General features: G+C 53.5%; 1 protein-coding gene and 1 long non-coding RNA gene across 3 annotated transcripts; one reads left to right on the forward strand and one right to left on the reverse strand.

The window, feature by feature from the left end:
- Positions 1 to 250: 250 nt before the first annotated feature.
- LOC134476673 (uncharacterized) lies at positions 251 to 5,977 on the reverse strand. The gene is made up of 3 exons (XR_010048479.1): positions 5,867 to 5,977; positions 4,739 to 4,845; positions 251 to 1,082 (listed from the first exon to the last, which is right to left on the reverse strand). It is a non-coding gene; the product is annotated as an uncharacterized LOC134476673 (long non-coding RNA).
- Positions 5,978 to 8,645: 2,668 nt separating this feature from the next.
- Irgc (immunity related GTPase cinema) lies at positions 8,646 to 11,515 on the forward strand. 2 transcript variants are annotated; one of them, XM_063252241.1, is made up of 2 exons: positions 8,646 to 8,757; positions 9,985 to 11,515. In XM_063252241.1, exon 2 carries the CDS (start codon positions 10,051 to 10,053, stop codon positions 11,437 to 11,439), a length of 1,389 nt encoding a protein of 462 aa, XP_063108311.1. In that variant the 5' UTR covers positions 8,646 to 8,757; positions 9,985 to 10,050; the 3' UTR covers positions 11,440 to 11,515. The 2 variants fall into 2 exon arrangements, with proteins under 2 accessions (XP_063108311.1, XP_003464611.1); XM_003464563.2 differs by having other exon boundaries at positions 8,686 to 8,757; positions 10,045 to 11,515.
- The last annotated feature ends 6,246 nt before the right edge of the window (positions 11,516 to 17,761 follow it).

Genomic DNA, 17,761 nt, shown 5'->3' on the forward strand with positions numbered 1-17,761 from the left:
TGGCGCTATAGATTGAAGCCAGCCTTTACACTACAGCTACAGTTCCAGCCAGCTCTTTTTTATTTTTTATTTCGGGACAAGGTTTCTCTAAGTCACAAAATTTCCTGGGCTGGTCTAAACTTGCAATTCTCCTGCTTCAGTCTCCCAGAGTACTGGGGTCACAGGCGTACGCCACCATAATGCCCAGTCTAGTGTGTTGTGAAATGGTTAATACCCTCTCCCCACCCAGAACATAACAGGAGTCAAAAAATGCTGAAAACTTGTAAAGTAGATGTATTAAGCTCACATTATTTTGTTAAAATATTTTAGTTAAGTGAAAATAAAATTTATTAAGTGTTTGACATCATTACTTGGTCAGGAGACATTGCCTAGCATGGGTATTGTCTTAAGCTAAGGAATAGATTTGGAGAACACTATCTCTAAGTTTGCTTCCATCGAGGCCAGGGCACACACTTGGCATGACACTGGTCCTTACTCTAAATTTTGCTGGGAGGCTGACGCGGGAAGATGGCAAGTTCAAGCCCAGTATGGGTAACTTAGCCACCCAGTAAAGCCTGCTTTAAAATTAAGTATTAAGAAAAGGGCAGGAGATGTACCTGTGAAGGCCTTGAGTTTAAGCCCCAGTATCAACAAACAAACAAAAACAAAGCAAAACCGCTTTTTTTCTGCAAAACCGCTTTTTTTCTGCAAAACATCACAAGAGGGGGGCTTAATTTTGATTTTCAAATTATTTCATTAAAATATTATTTATCTGAATGACTGAGGTTCTTGGTGCACCTTAGAACTTGTACTCAAGGCGTTGCCTTAGTTCTTGGCCCGGGTTCTGAACAAATTGCACCACTGAATGTGAGAGGGTCCCCCATTTCTCTCACAAATCCAGGGGCTGGCTTGTCCCAGCTGGGCGGGCCTTCTTCCCCTACAGGGACTCGGTGAGGGTCACTCCTGGGGCTGCTGCGTCCAGCTGGCGTCTAGCCGGGGCTGAACTGTCCTGTGCAGCTTCGGGTCCTCTGCAGGTGGACCCCTCTCCACTGGGCTTGTCACGAAGGGCGGCAGAGCCTGCCTTACAAGGCGGCTCAGGAACCCTAGGAGGAGAAAGCAGGGGTCACTACTCCATATTACGGAGACCCAGAATGTCACTTCTATCAATTCTACTGATCAAAGGATATCACAAGAATTTCAGTTTCAAGGGAAGGGAAGAGAACTCTGCCTCTTTCTGGGAAAGTGTGTGGACTGTGCCCACAGAGATGGGCAGGACTGCAGGTGGTCACTCAGGCTACCCCATGTTGATAGGCAGCTGTCACTCCCTTCTCCTCCTCCCCCTCTTCCTCCTCTTTTTACTCTTCTTCCTTTTTTCTGTTTTTGTTTTTGTCTTTTTTTGAGACAGGGTTTCACTATTTTGAAAGTTCAGGCTGGACTTCAAAACACTTTATAACCCAGATTGGCCTCAGACTTGCAGCAATTCTCCTGCCTCAGCCTCCCGAGTGCTGGGATCACAGGCGTGTGCCACCATGTCCAGCTCCACAATCTTTCTTTTTGCCCAGACTTTCTTTTTCCTCTCTTTTCTCATCACTGTTTGACAGTCACAGGAGGCCAAGTGCCGCCCATATGTTATTTACCACTGTATCACTGCCTAGAACTGCACCCGGCCTTTAGAAGGAAGGAAGCCATATATGAATATATGAATGAATGAATGAATGAATGAATGAATGAATGAATGGACAAATACCTGGGGACCGACTTCAGGTTTGCCCGTGGTCATGAGGAATGGAGAGACGGAGACAGAAGGCGGGAAGGCGGGAGGGAAGGTGACCAGGGCTGGGGAGATGCGGAAGGAGAAAGGCAGAGCTCTGAGCCTCACGCAGGGGCTGTCAAGGCTCTGTTCCACTCCAGCCTCTCCCAGCCAGGGCCTGGCACACACCGGGGTGCTCCATGCTTTGAAAGGGAGATAGTGAGTTCTGAGAAGGAAGGAAACATTATCCTTGTGCTGATTTCCGTCAAAGCCAGCGCACACTTTTCCTTTCGCTTCAAGCATCAACATGGGCGGCGCGGCACTGGCCTTTATTTAAAATTTCAATATTTTGTTCAGCAAAACGGCACGGATATTTTACATTTGTCTGTTAAAATCCTGCACTAACGTTTTCATCTTGATCCCTGGGTGTTTGCGCTGCCCCCTTCACTCGGCGCCCAAGGCCACTGCCTCCGTCCTTGACCTGCTTCTGATCAAATCGTGTCTCTGGGGGCAGAAAGGTCTCCCTCCTTCCTGGCTTCTTTCCCACAAGTCTGTGGCTTGGCGGGCTGTGGTTCAAAGACTGAGCTTTCTCCAGGAGGCTTGTGCTGATTCAGCCAGGACTCCTGCACCTCCTCAGCTCCCACAGGTCTCCAGGCAACTCTGCGCCAGCCTTAGCCCCGGACGGTCTGTGTTTCCCTGGATTCTGAGTCCTGTGGGGACAGGTGGTGGCTGTCTCAGTCACCGGGGCGTCCTGAATTTCAAACCCTTGGCACAGGGAAGACACTAAAGAAACATCTTCACCTTCAATTGGTTCTAAGATGCACTTTAAAAGATTTTTATTTTTTGAATAGGACTGAGGATTGAACTCAAGGCTTCCACTTCATCCCCAGCTTTTCCCTCCTTTTTTCTATTTTTTATTTTTGTGACAATGTCTCACTGTGTAGTTTAGGCTGCCCTTAAACTCACTGTGTAGCTCATGTTGGCCTGGAATGCTCAGCGATCCTCCTGCCTCAGCCTCTCAAGTGCTGGACTTACAGGCATGGGTCACCCCACCCAGCACAGCCCTCCCTTTATTGAGACAAGGTGTCTTATTAAATTGCTCACACTCGACTCAAACCTACAGTGTTCCTGTTTCAGCCTTCCAGAGTGCTGGAATTACAAGTGTGCACTCTCTTCTGTGCACTTTAAAAATTCTGAAATCGGGAAGTCACAGTCACAATCGATGGCATCTTAACAAGTGCTATCAGCCAGGAAGCCACTGTGGTCTTGAGGTCACTACTTGGGTGTGACAGTGGCGTTGGATTCAGGCCCCTGACACATGGGGGACAATGCAGTGTGGAAAGTGCCCACACCAATAGCTCAGAGGCAAATGGGTCTCCCAGGAGTCCTGGGGCCCACCGAGCTCACCTATGCCCCCACCTCTGTGCACAGCAGACTGGTGTAGGTAAGACTCCGTGTTCTCTAGGTAAGTTTAGCAAGGGCTTGGTTCAGTAAGTGTAAAATAAAACCTGCAGGGATGAGGAAAAATCAGGGCATCTTTCTATTGATAGCATTTTTCTCTTTGTTACTGAGACCAGAAAAGCAGTGCTCGGCACCCAGTGGTGCCTTAGATTTGGTTGTATGCAGAAGCCGTGAAGGAGAGGAAGGACGGATAAATAAATTGTCCCTCGTCTGTCTCTGTCCCCTCTCTACCAATCTAGGCTTTGTGTGTTTTGTTTTGTTTTTAGTACTGGGATGGAACACAGGACCTCCTGAATGCCAAGCACGCACTCCATCACCGGGCCACATCTCAAGCCCAGCTGCTGGGTTTTCTGCCTGCCTCGGAAGACAGTAGAACCAAGTTTTAGTCCCTGCTAAATGGGTTACTCTGACTCATGTGTTTTCCTTTATAATTATTTCCTTATTGGCTTTTTGAGACAAGGTCTCACTCTGCATTTCAGACTGGCCCTGAACTCACTCTGTAGTGCAGGTTGGCCTCAAAATTGCAGCGATCCTCCTGCCTCAGCCTTCCAGTGCTGGGTTATAGGTGTGCACCACCATGCCCAGCCTGCTGTGCTTTACAGCAGTGCCCTGTGATGCTCAGGGAGTGTACATGACTGCCTGCATCAGCTCTGCCCTGCTGTGGGACGGTGGCAGTTGCCTGAGTTCTTATGCGTGAGTCACATTTTGAACCAGTACAGGCTCTGGCCTTAGATCAAGAGTGAACACACGTTTCTGGAATGAGCAAATAACTGAGTGAATTACTGGACACCCCGACATCTGCTCTGCGCTCAGGGTCTCTGGCTGTCTGATTTGCCCAGTCTGCTGCCTCCTCTGCTAGTCATTATTTTGGGATGGATTTGAAATCCCCCTCTATCTTGGCCTCTGCTGTGTTCTCAGCATCCGTGGAGAATAACGGCTAAGAGCTGTAATCTGTCTGTCTGTCTGTCTGATCGGTGGAGAGGGAAGAGGCAGCTGGGCGGTGGGGATGCTGCCTCTCTGGCCTGCACACTCTCCGCTCTCTCGTTGCTCTCAGGCACCTTAGATGTGGATGCGCATGTGTAGGGAGCGCAGGGGGTGGGGGCTCACTGTATCTTAGAACTGGAGCCTGGATTAATGGGGTTCATAAGCAAAAGTGCTGGTTCCTGGGGTACGGCCTGCGTGTGTGGTCTGTGCAACCTGAGTGTCTCAGGGTCTGCGAGTCTGTGCCTCTCAGTGTGGTTTTCAGGCTCACCTAGCTGTGTCTTCAATGGCTCAATATTTGGGAGCCTTTTCCTCTTGGGAGGGTGTGCGTGTGGGTGAATTTGAGGCAGGAGGCTCGAGTGTGTTTGATGGCTGGGAATGTCTGGTCTCTGCGTTGAGGCCGATGGCTGAGGACTTGACTGGGTCTGTGTTGCTTCCAACCTGCGTTTCCTTCTTGCTGTAGGTTAGGGCACATCACCCACACCCCCATTTAAGCCAGTCTACTACTGAGGAAGTCTTAAAAAAAAATAGGTGAAAAGTAGAGCAGGTAGGCATAGTGGCACACACCTGTAATTCCAGCGGTCAGAAGGCCGAGGTGGGAGAATCACCACAAGCCGGAGATCATCCTGGGTTCCTGGTGAGGCCGAGGCCAGCCTGAGCTGCATTGCTGGACCCTGTCTCAAAAAACAGAACACAAAACGAAATGACAAAGGACCTCTCTCAAATGTGAAGGGGATCAAGAGATAGAGGGAAGGGACGGGAAAGGAATGAAAAGAGGAATTAAGATGTGTTATTATAAAGGAAATTGTAAATGTAGAGGAAGTTTTAAAACATAAGTCTGCCACTACAGTCAAAGACAAGGAAAGGCTGGTGCAGCCTGTTCCCATGATTAGAGACTGGAAAAACCCACCAGCCTGGCATTCCATGCCAGCCGCAGCATGGAAGGACGTGCAGCTCAGTCAAAAGTGCATCTTATTATCATAACTAGCTCCAAGGTTTGTTTTTTTAAAATTTTATTTAAAGAAAGACTAAACAAAACAGAAAAGGGGTAGAAATAATACATACTTTTAAAGAAAAAAAATAAATAGTAAGAAATCACTAGTTGATGATTACACATTGTCCTCTTACAAATAGTTGTTCAAGATACAAAAGTGAAGCATACAAAGTGGACATTCAAACAGTGAGACTGCAAACAGTTCTGTTCAACTATCCAACAAAAACTTAGTAACAAGGTTATCAATCCTATGCACTTAAACATACATGCAGTTATCCATACCTTCATCTAGGTTGAGACTAAACAAACCAAAGCAGGCTAAAGTCATTCTGAACAAAGAATAACAGTATTGCTGGATTTCACATCAGGACACTCTGGGATCAGCACTGGGTACTGCAGTGTCTCTTTTCGACTCCAAGGTTTCAAGGAGCTATCACCCAGAGACAGCGAGGCTCAGTCCACGACAGTGATGGCTTTCTCCCATTCACCCTAGCCTGGACCTTCCTGCTCTAGGATACAGAACCCCCAATTAACTTGCCCGAGCTAATCTGTCTAGCAACACTACGTAACCAACGACAGAAAGTCCCCTCAGCAGCCTTCCTAGTGCTTCCTGCAAGTGTTTTGCATTTCCTGTGAACAACTTATATAAGTGTGTTATTAACCCCGAGACAGGGCTGATGGTTTGGAACGGAGCTTCTCACCAGTCTGCCAGCGTAATAAAGCCATTCGCTTTCCAAGTTCCTCGGAGCTGAGTGTCTCCCATCTGGCTGGGTCCCCCTTTTCTGCAACCTCCACACACGGGATATAAACATTGTGTACTGCAGACATGCACTGAAAAAAAATGAATATAAATAAATTTTTTAAAACCGCAACTTTATGACACAAAAGTTATTCAAGCTTTTCCCCCTCTTCCAGCAAAGAATTTCTAAGCGTCTTAAAAACAACAAGCCTGTGCCCTGCCCTCTGAGCCTGTGCCTTTTGCCTTTCATCTCTATGCTTCACTCCTTCCTGCTAACCCTGCAGACCTCCATACTCAGAAGACATTGCTATTTTTTTAAGGCAAAGTCTCGCCATGTAGTCCAGACTGGTCTCCATCTCATGGTGATCCTCCTGCCTCAGCGTCCCAAGCACTGAGGTTACAGGTGTGTGCCACCACACTAGGCAGGAAACCACTATTGTGAGAACAGCAGATCTCAACTTCAAACACATGCAAAATGGTTTGTATTTTAACATAGCCCATCAAATGGGGACATACGCAAACTCAAGGGACACTAGAATACCACAACCTAAATCACTCATATTAAGGACCCCCTTAGGTCCCCATAAGTATACACAGCTGGAGGTCACAGGGACCTCTCCTCTTCTGCAGAGCCTCTCATTTTGAGTGTACCTTTACATTTCTTTCTAATAAACCTCAATGTGCTTGTTAAACAAATCCTTTTTCTTTTACAGAAGTCAGAGAGCTTGCATCCTGCCCAGGGAGTGGGGAACATCAGGGTCCTGATCTCTACCTTGGGACCTCCTTGGACCCTGTCTGGTGACACTGCCTTACGGACCTCAGTCTCCCCCTCTGTTGTTTTTGGAGCCCTCTCAGCAGAGGTCACCTTTGAGCAGAGGCAGCCCAGGATTGGCCTAGGCACAGGGGAAACCAAGAGGGAGACGGGGCTGTGCCATGCAAGACCATCAGGTGAAGGGGATGGGAAGGGGCTGCAGGATGAGGACAGGGGCTGCTGGAGCCCCATGGTCCCAGAGAGCTGGGTTTTGTATGTCCTGGTGTTTCTGGACTTGTGGCTCCCTCTCTGTGCCTTGGTCCCTCCTCTCTGTGTGTGTGGTGGGGTGGGGGGCATACTGGGGACTGAACTCAGGGACTTTGCACTGAGCCACATCCCCAGCCCTTCCAATGTGTTTTGTTTTGAGACAGTTGCCCAGGCTGGACTTGACTTTGTGATCCTCCTGCCTCAGTCTCGGAGAGTACTGGGATCACAGGCAGAGGCCAGCACCACACCTGGATGAGCCCACCCCGATGCCCATGTGGTCTGGCTCTGGGTCCCTCTATTCTCTCTGCCACTCGTGCCCTTGAGTTTCTGCTTGGTCTCTTGTCCGATTTCTTCCTGACCGAGTTTCTGTTTTGGGGATTCACCTCACCCCAAGCTCCATTTTCGCAATGGTCTTGGCCCCTCCCTCTCTGCTGGTTCACATGTCTCTGCTTCCCTCTCCTTCTTTGTCCCCCTGATACCTCCTGAAGTCATCACACAGAGGAGGGTTGCAGGATGGAGACGGGCACTGTAGAGGGGGGCACCCATGGGGACCAAGGGACACAGGCGGGGGTGGATAGAAGAGGCCAAGCTGTGGAGGGGAAGGAGGAGGAGGAAGGCCAGGCCCCTTTGTTGGGGTAGCCCTTCCCCAAGTCACTGTGGTCCTCCAGTGCTGGCTAGGCCAGGGCGGCACTGGCAGGGGTCTTGTGTCCAGTTTCAGGCCTGGCCAGCTCCCAGCATTTCCTGGGATCCCAGCCCTCCCTGGCCAAGCTAAAGTGCCACACCCGAGTTTGTGTGACACCCACACAGAAGGGCCCTTGAGTGGCGGAGAAGGGAAAAGTCCCCTTGTTAGGCAAGCCTGAGGGACAAACAGGGCCCCAAAACAGCCTGTGCCGCCACTTCAGGAAGGACATGAAGACTTCGATGTATCGCACATTTATTACCCTATGTTAGGTCTCAGACCCAAAGGGACCCCACAGGCAGCGAAACTGTGAATTCCTTCTGCTACCTGGCCGCACACACAGTGTTCCTGGCTGCTGCAGCCCTCAACCAAGCGACATCAGGAAGGGAAACGTTCTTCTAAAACCCCCCTGCTTTGGGCTGAGGCCCGGTTTAAATTAAGAACTTCTCTTTGTAAGTTTCTTACATGATTAATGCCCCCAGAGCAATCCATGACTATCTGCAAAGAACAGAAAGACATTTTGCCGCAACTAACTTCCAAGTAAAATGTTGATAAGCATCCTAAGCACCTCAGGTCCCCAAGCCCCAAGAGTAACTTCCATGTGCATAAAAACACATCTCAACTTGCCTTCGGTATAGATACCTTGGTTTTTGCTATCTCTGTTATCTACAATGAACTCCACCCTGCGTACTCCTGCATGGCCTGTGTGTCTCAACTAAATTCTTTCATCAGGGACACAGAGAACCCAAGACCAAGGCAATGAGGGTCGGGTTCCGGGTTGTGCACATCAGGACCCGGCTTCCCACACCCGGTGGGGTGCAGCGGCGAGCAGGGCCAGGCACCTGTGCGCCTGCACTGGCACCGTGCCCTGAGACCACAGAGGTCTGGGAGGGAGCAGTTCTCGATTTTGGAAAGATCCCTCTTGGGCCTACCTGGGGGGCTAGGGCCCAGTGTGACCAAGTGATGACCTCCCACGCTGCTGGGGGTGGGGTCCTGCCCCCACCTCTGACATCATGGTGACATTATTGCACCAGCCCTGACTGACCAATAGGCTGCTGCTCGCTGTTATAATGGGGCCTAGCAACAGGGGCTGCTCCAGGCTAACAGAAGAGGACGGGGAGAGAGAGAGAGGGGAGAGGGAGAGACTGCAGGGCAGGTGAGTCCCGAACGCAGGGCTCTCTGCTGTGCCCCCACGGGTGGGTGGGCAGAGGCAGGGGCTTCTGGGGGTGCCGATCCTGACACCCCCAGACCTAACTCCAGGCCTGCAGCCACCGTCTTTTTGTCCTTTGCTCTGGGCCCTGTCCGCCTCCCGCCCCGCTCTCCCCAAGGCCCCATCCCCGGGAACAGAGGAGCTCAAAGGGGTAGGAGGATCAGGTCTGGTGGGAGCAAAGTAATAAGGACAAATTTCTGGGGTGGAACTGGCAGCCGAGGGCTGAAGCTCCTCAGTGGCACCAACGCACCCAAGGGCCTGAGTTCAGGTCCTGTCTGTGCTCATCTGAGCCTCAGCCCTCTCCCTGTCAGGTGGGGACAGGCTCCTTGAAGCAGCGTCTGGCCCAGGGCTCTCTGGAGATGAGTTCAGAGGTGACGGGCCCGAGGGAGATGGAGTGTGGAGCGGGAGGCCTAGGTGAGGAAGAATCTGAAGAGACCTTCATGAAGGGCCTAGGAAATGGGAGGGGAAACTGAGGCCCAGGAGGCAAGGGCCATGATAGGACTGGAGTTGAACCGGGAAGATCTCAAAGGCCCAGCTTTCTTTCACAGGCAGAACAAGGCCATTTTCAAAGTTGGCCCAGGGTCCCAGGGTCCAGGATGGCCTCAGTAGTCCAGAGAGGCGGGCAGGATTCTCCTCCAGCTGAGGCAAGGACTTGCTTAAAGTTACACAGTTAAGAATATTATGCTTTTTTTTTTTTTTTTTGTACTGGGGATTGAATCCAAGGCCTTGACAATGAGCTGCATCCCCAGCCCTTTATTAATTTTGAGCTGGGGTCTCCCTAAGTTGCCAAGTAACAGAGAAGGTCAGTCAGTATCCATAGCATAGTAAGCCAGGTGCTGGGCCCTTCAGAGCATAGGGTTCCACAGGACATACACACAGACCCACTCATAAAGCTGGCCCCTTGGCCACCCCCAGAACCCCACAGCACCTCAGGTCTACTACCCAGAGAAGCAAGCAGGCACAGAGAGGTGCTCACTCTGTCCTAGGTCACACAGCAAGTTAGTGGCAGAGATGAGACTCCAAAGCTACCCGATGTGCCCAGTGTATGCCGGGTTCCTGAGGAGGAGAGGGCAACGGGGTTTTGGGGAGGAGGCTTCCTCACATCCTCCAGCCCCCCTTTCTGCCCACACCCAGGCCCGTGAGGTGTGCGAATGGCTCCCTTCTCCCCTGCAGACACTGAGGATCACGCGTCCTGTGACTCTCCCTTGTGCCCTGCTGTGCTCTGAACCACAGGTCACCATGGCTACTTCCAAGTTGCCGGCCGTGCCTGGGGAAGAGAGCACCATCCTCATGGCCAAGGAGGAGCTGGAGGCCTTGCGCACAGCCTTCGAGTCTGGCGACATTCCCCAGGCCGCCTCCCGCCTTCGAGAGCTGCTGGCCTCCACGGACAGCATCCGGCTGGAAGTGGGCGTCACGGGCGAGTCGGGGGCCGGCAAGTCGTCCCTCATCAATGCCCTGCGTGGCCTGGGGGCCGAGGACCCTGGCGCAGCCCTCACGGGCGTGGTGGACACCACAGTACAACCCTCGCCCTACCCGCACCCGCAGTTTTCCGACGTGATGCTGTGGGATCTCCCAGGGGCCGGCTCCCCGGGCTGCCCGGCCGACAAGTACCTGAAGCAGGTGGACTTTAGCCGCTATGACTTCTTTCTGCTGGTGTCGCCCCGCCGCTGTGGGGCCGTGGAGACCCGCCTGGCCTCCGAGATCCTGCGCCAGGGCAAGAAGTTCTACTTCGTGCGCACCAAAGTGGACGAGGACCTGGCAGCCACGCGCACCCAGCGGCCCTCGGGCTTCAGCGAGGCCACCGTCCTGCACGAGATCCGAGACCACTGTGCCGAGCGGCTGCGGGCGGTCGGCGTGTCTGACCCCCGCATCTTCCTGGTGTCCAACCTGTCACCCACCCGCTACGACTTCCCAACGCTCGTGTCCACCTGGGAGCATGACCTGCCTGCCCACCGGCGCCACGCAGGCCTGCTGTCGCTGCCCGACATCTCGCTGGAGGCCCTGCAGAAGAAGAAGGACATGCTCCAGGAGCAGGTGCTCAAGACGGCCCTGGTGTCGGGCGTCATCCAGGCCCTGCCTGTGCCGGGGTTGGCAGCTGCCTATGATGACGCCCTGCTCATCCGCTCGCTGCGTGGTTACCACCGCAGCTTTGGCCTGGATGACGACTCGCTGGCCAAGCTGGCCGAGCAGGTGGGAAAGCAGGCAGGTGACCTGCGCTCGGTCATCCGCTCTCCGCTGGCCAATGAGGTCTCGCCAGAGACCGTCCTGCGGCTCTACTCGCAGTCCTCCGATGGTGCCATGAGGGTGGCCCGCGCCTTTGAGAGGGGCATCCCTGTGTTCGGCACGCTAGTGGCTGGTGGCATCAGCTTCGGCACCGTCTACACCATGCTCCAGGGCTGCCTCAATGAGTTGGCGGAGGACGCCCAGCGGGTCCGTATCAAGGCCCTAGAGGAGGATGAGCCCCAGCCCGAGATCAGCCTGGAAGCTGCTGGTGACAATAGCGTAGAAAAACGGGTCACTGGGGAGGCAGGCGGCGAGGAAGGCCAGCTCACGACCCGCCGGAAGCTTGGCCTCCTACTCAAGTACGTTCTGGAGAGCTGGAAGAAACGCGACTTAGAAGAGAAATAAAAATGTAGGCCGCCCCCACTTCGCCCACAAGCCCAGCCCTTACCAAAATGCCAGACCAACCAGGCAGCCAAACAAGGCCGATGTTATACAAATGTACAAACCAGAGCCGCAGTTGCTGAAGTGGGGAGGGGCCCCGGAGGGGCCCTGGGCGGGTGAGGGAGCCTGGGGTGAGGTGTGGGTGTTAGCTGTGGTGCGATCTCTCCTCTGATCCCCACATGGCCGGTGGGGATTTGTGTGGCGGATTGGCACAGCCTGGTACCAAGACAGGAGACAAGTGTTAACTGCCACGAGAACCTGTGGGGGAGCTGTGACCGGGTCCTGCTAAGGAATGTAGTATCATTACTTGGTGCCAAGATAAAACCCAGGGTTTCGCCCTAGCACTGAGCTATACCGCACCCTTGGCACTTAAGTTGCAACGCCATCTCCCTTTTTGACAACTCCAGTGTCCCAAAGTCAGCTTCTGGAGAGGCGACCAGTGGGTGCCTGGGATTGGCACAATGGTGCCTAGCAACTGTTGCCTGGGAGTGAGGGAGGGTGGGGTGGAGGGAAGCAGGAGGGCCAGATGGTCCGGGCAGCACCCCCATGATGACTGTGGGGGAGACAGCATGAGTGGCCAGGTGAGAGTGAGCTGATGGCGTCTGTGATCACAGGAGGGGGCAGAGGCGGGGGCCACCTTGGCGTCTCCTTCGGGAAGATGGTGGGCACGTCTGTGTGAGTATGTGCCATGAGCATCGGGTGTGCCTGTGACTGGGAGGAATCTTGTCACTGTCAGTGTTCTTTATGTGCTGAGTCTAGAGCTGTGAGTCTGGCGCTCCCTGTGGCTGTATGGCTGTGCAGGTGTGGGTGGATGCGCAAAGTTGAGGGCCCAAGTTTGTGGACGGCTGTGCGGTGTGTTATGAATGCTGCACACGGCTGTGACTGATGGGGTTTGTGTGACACGGGGAATGAGGGTGGCTGTCAGGTCCAAGCCACTCAGTGAGACCAGACTCCTAGGTGCCCAACGTGTGCCTATGCATGTGTGCACATGCGCAAAGGTGATTCAGAAATCCTGCCTGCCGAGTGAAGGGTCACATGCATGCAGTAAACTACCAGAGTAGAGGTGGGCAGGACCAGGGGCCCCAAGGACTTCTGTGGGCTGAATCAAGGGACAGGGAGGGTTGGGTTTAGGCATAGTAGGACAAAGGGGTGGATGCCAGAATGGGGCAGGGCTGGGGGACGAATTGCCCTTTTTGTTCTTGGTGGTACTGGGGACTGAACTTGGGGCCTTTGCACCAAGCTACATATCAGCCCTCCCTTTTCTTATTTGATAAAGGGTCTCACCAAGTCACCAAGTTGTCTAAGCTGGGACTGAATTTGCCATCCTCCTTTCTCAACCCCTCTGAGTGCTGGGGGTGCCAGTATGCACCACTTTGCCTTGGTTGGGACCAACCATCTTGTATAGTGAATGAAAACACTACCACGAGACAGAGGAATCAGGAGGGCAGGAGCTTCTCCAAGGTTTGTGCTAATTCACTGCCCAGCACAGCAGCTGGGAAAAGGCCCAGAGTCATTTAACAACAAAGAAGCCTTTCTCCTGCATGGAGATCCTAGGGGTGTGTAAACATGGCCCGTGCAGGTGAGGGTTCAGATTCATGCCTAGGCACGAGACCAGTAGGAGAAGGCTGTCAGGCTCACTTTTAAACTTCAGCATCCTGGAAAGCAGAACATAACCTAGGCCTCCCTCTGGAAAGTCCCCCAATACCTGGCCCAGGTACAGGGAAGGTGGCAACCCCTGTGGTCTCAAGAAAGCAGTCACTCAGGAGCTGAGTCCTCTCCTAGGTTCTCTGTCCTCTACCACGTGGGGCTGAGCAGGGCTGGGCCAGGGCCCATCCTGGTGGTGACATGAGGGGGGTCCTCCAAGCTTCTTGCACAAACGGGGGGGATGGAGACTGCAGGGGGAGGGGGAGGTGTCCCTCCTCATGCATACGCCTACTCCCTGAGGATTTCCAGGCTCTGGCGGTGATTCTAGCCTCATCTTGAAGCCCAAATTAACTGACTCTGGGAAGCAGTTCTTGACCAAGGTTCTCCTTTTACTAGGGGATTATGCTTTGCAAAAGGATTGCCCTCTTCCAGGAGGCCCCTCCAGTGGCTCTGCCAGGAAAATTTGGGGTTCATGTAACCCTTTCTGCACCAAAAGCAGTGTGGAGAATCACAATAGGGAAATTCCAGACGCACACAGATGGTTCCTTCCAAATCTAGGGTTTTTGTTTTTGTGCTACTGAGTACTGAACTTAGGAATGTTGTACTAAGCTGCATCTTTGGACTTTAAAATTCGGCGATGGTCTAGTTAAATTACATTACCCAGGCTGGCACAAATTTGTGATCATCATCCTCCCTTAGCCTCCCAGATTACAGGCATTTGCTGCTAGATTTCTCCTTGGCACGGCAGAGAGGCAAGAGCAGAAAAAAAAGGAAAAAGAAAAAGGCCTTTATTACCGGGACTGGAGGGGTGCAGAAGAGTGCAAGGTCCCTTGAGGCAGACAAAGCTGGGAGCTTTTATTTGGTTTGGAGGTGGTGGAGTTTGAAGGGGCGGACAGAGTGATGTATTGACAGCTGATTGGTGCGCGAGAGGAGTGGGAGGTTCAATGCTGGCTTAGAAGAAAAATGCGGAGGTTATTGGAGGCACACTGTCGTCTTTAGGGGCCAGTGCCATGTTGGGAAGACCACACTGTGCCTGGCAGAGCTACACACGTGGAAGCCATCGTTTCCCACCACACCTGGTTCAAATCCATGCTCCAAACCAGCTCTCTGCTGTGCACCGCAGACATCCTCCCACCCAGCTCGCCCAACCCTGTGTGGGGCCAGGCTGGCAAGGTCAGGAATGCCTGCGGCTTGCTCTCAACACTGCTGCTGAGGTTCAGAGGGACACTGTGCATCGTCTCCTCGGTCCACTTGCTCAGCCCCTGGGCCCCATATCTTGTATCTTCCACTACTCTCTCCCTTTCCCCAGACCCCTGTTCCAGCTCAGAGCTCTCTTCTCCTGGCCCAGCCTCCTGCTCACCTCCCAGGCTTGTTTCACTCGCCCTGAGGCTGAGAAAAAGTTTTCTCCCCTCCCTGCTGAGCAGTCAAGCTGGCCAGAAGCCTGAACTTCCCTGCAGCGAAGCTGAGTCTTGCTCTGATGGGTGAGGATGCGACATCGCCAGCCACGCGCTCCCTTGCAGAGAGGGAGATAAAGCCTGCTGCAGTGACTTGCCCGCGGCAGGCCCAGGGTGTCTACACTGACTGTCCTTGTCCATCACACAGTGAGGGCACCAGGGCTCTGTGAGGGCCAGGGCCAGCCCAGCTGTGCACTACAGCTCCTGAGCAGGGGCCAGGCCACAGGTGTGGGCAAGGTTTCCTGTCTTCCTTCAGGGCTGGGACTGCAGTACGCAGAGGTCTGGGCCCGTAGCAGGTATTCAGCATGCAGCGATCTAGGGGTTTCGTACGGCGAAAAGACCTAAGAGTTGGTCCATGTCTTGGCTCTGGAGCAGATATTTAGCAAGTCGTTTTTGTCTTCTTGGGCCTCAGTTTCCTGCTCTGTGAAATGGGACTTGCTGAAATATGTGGTCATGCAGAATTAATGTTAACTGTGACTGTCACCAAGATTTTAATCACACAGTGCTTGGGCCTGGTAAATGCCGCTTCCCTAAAAAAACGACTTAACAGTTTGAATTCTAGAATCAGAATACGTGGGTCCCATCCCCAACACTCTATGCACCAGCTGGCCACCGTGATGTCGCTCATGCTCTCAGTGCCAAACAGTGTGTCTGAGACCCCCCTCCCTTTCAGGCTGCTATAAAGCCAGGAATGATGAATAACTTAACTAAAAGAAAGCAGTTTAGCCTGGCATATTGTCACTCTCTTGGTACTATTGCTGGTGATGATTCAAACATTGTGGGTGTTGTTGGGACTTCTGGGGGTTGGGGGCTGTGCTCTAATTAAGGTCCACTGGGGTTATTCTGAGGGTGATGGACAAGCTAAAGCCTGCTGGAAGTGGGGACCTTACTGACCATTAGATTTTGCCACAGTCAGTCGCTGTGGGTGTGCGAGGTTCTGAGCCATGGAGATGAGAAACAAGTGGGCTGTACCGCAAACCACCATCCCAGAGGGAAGTTACACCTCGGCCAAGGTGACAAGTTTCATCTGGGTTTCAAACAGCTAATGTCGGGCCTAAGAATGGCTGCTGAGGCTGCAACACTGTTATTAAACAGATGATCACAGGCACACAGAGGGATCTGAGGGGCAACTCTGAGAAAAAAATACTCTACCTGTGTGTCAAAGGTTATCCAGTGCTTAGACTGAGGACTGGGGTCAGGCAGCTCATGGGGAGCAAAACCCAGCCACGCCTCTGCCAGCTCAAGCCCCTGCTGCTGCTGCTGCTAGAGGTCAGGGCTCCATAGGAGGCTGTGAGGCAGGGGACCTGGCCCCGAGCTGCTTGCCTGCAGGCCCCACGTCAGCTGATGGAGGCAGCTGGATCTGGGTGCTGCCTGAGCCAGCTCGGGCAAGCTGACCCCGCCACCCAGGGGTTGGGAGATGAGACCCCAGCTCCACTAAGATGGGCGTGGAGGTCATGACTGTATGCTACCCTGCACCTGCTCCACAGGCACCCCAATGACTTTCCCATCCTCACAACGTTTTGCCAGCGGGTTGCAGTGGAATCCTGCAGCAGGGCAGGCACTCCGACCACACTCCTAGGGGCAGATGCAGAAGAGTGCGGAACGTCTGCTTGTGTGCTGGAGAACTGAAGGATTCAGCCGAGGGCCAGGAACCCATGGCAGCATCCCTCGAAAGTCTGTCAGGAGGCCGAAAGAGTCGCAATGGAGATCAGCACTGGAAACCAGGAAGCGACGTCCAAGATGATGGTGAGGACTGAAGCTCCCCCAAAGAAAGAAAACAGCCAAAGCTCCTGAGAAGAAAAACGTCTCCGAAGAACAGCAGTCGCCACAAAGCTCCTCCAAGGAAGCGCAGCTGAAACCCTTCCCTCGGATCTCCTGTATCGGACAACAAGCCACCTTCCCTGGGCCCCCTGCCCGGAACCATGCTGACTCTATTCACCTGGGCCAGTTGACAGTGAACCTAAGTGTGGACTGTGCCACCCTGACAAGAGACATCTGACAGGCTCTGGTGGCCGTGGGCAGGCTCTGGAGGCTGGGGTGGGTGGAAGAAGGGGTCAGTGGAGGCCACAGTGTGTGACTGGAGGCCCCACTGTGAAGGGACACTCACCAAGCCAGCCACTGACGACAGAGGACACTCAGCTGCGTTAGGGGGAAAGGCCCAATGCAGATTCAGCAGCAGCACACCACATCTCTCTCATGGGCAGGAGAACAGAAGCCCAAACACGCTTGCTAATTGCTAGGGCCACACTGTAGCAAGGCTGGGATCCAAAAGCAACAGTCTGGCTCCAGGGCAGACATTTTTTTTCTAGACAGGTCTAAGGCTGTCTAGAGTTGAGGCTGGCCTTGAACTCACGGTGATCCTCCTGCCTCAGCGTGCCAAGTGCTGAGGTTACAGGTGGGCTGATATTCTTGAACTGTGTGTGTGCTCACAGTAAGTGCTGAGCCCAGGCAGCGCTCTGATGGCATGGTGTGTACCAGTGTCAACCGAGTGGTGTGCTTCTCAAAGTGGACAGTGTGAAGGAAACCAAGTCCCCCTGCTGTCCATGGTTGAACTAGGCCGGGGTGACTTGCGCTGGCAAAAGGAGCCGATGAGGAAGAAACCACACAGCATGAGCAACATTCCCAGTGGCGGCACCCAGTAGTGTCTCTTAGTGCATCCTAAGGGCCTCCCTGAGGCATCACCCGGGCTGGTAGCCTCTCTGGCTTGTGGCGTTAACCTGAGCATCAACACTGGGTACACAGGGGCTGGCTGGTACTAACTCCTGGGAAGGCCACTGTCACACCCAGGCTTCCTTGTCGGGCTGCCAGAGCAGATAGACCAGCCCTGCTCAAACCCCTGGCAGCAGCATAGGGCTATGGACCAAGGTCCCCAAGACTCTGGAGATGGAGGTGCCTCTGCTTCTACTTGGTGCTGTGGCCACCAGTGCATCTCCCTCGTGCCAGAGGCTCCACCTGGCCCGGCCAGGGCAGCTGACAACTGAGGTGTTCATTCAGGCCTCCCACCTTGCCACAAGATCCCAGGGAATTCAATCAACATGCAGCTGGGGCCCAGGCCGGCTGGAAGGGGATGGGAAGGCACAGCTCCCTTTCTCCCCAGGCACTGGGTGGGGGGTGGAAAGGAAAAGTTCCCCTGGGCTGAGCCTGTGTGCTCTCCTCTCCTGTACGGGCTTTACAACCTTCCCTGTCCA

The sequence above is a fragment of the Cavia porcellus genome, unplaced genomic scaffold (assembly GCF_034190915.1).
Source record: "Cavia porcellus strain 051 isolate PalLab524CR breed Dunkin Hartley unplaced genomic scaffold, mCavPor4.1 scaffold_7, whole genome shotgun sequence".
Classification (NCBI taxonomy): Eukaryota; Metazoa; Chordata; class Mammalia; order Rodentia; family Caviidae; genus Cavia; species Cavia porcellus.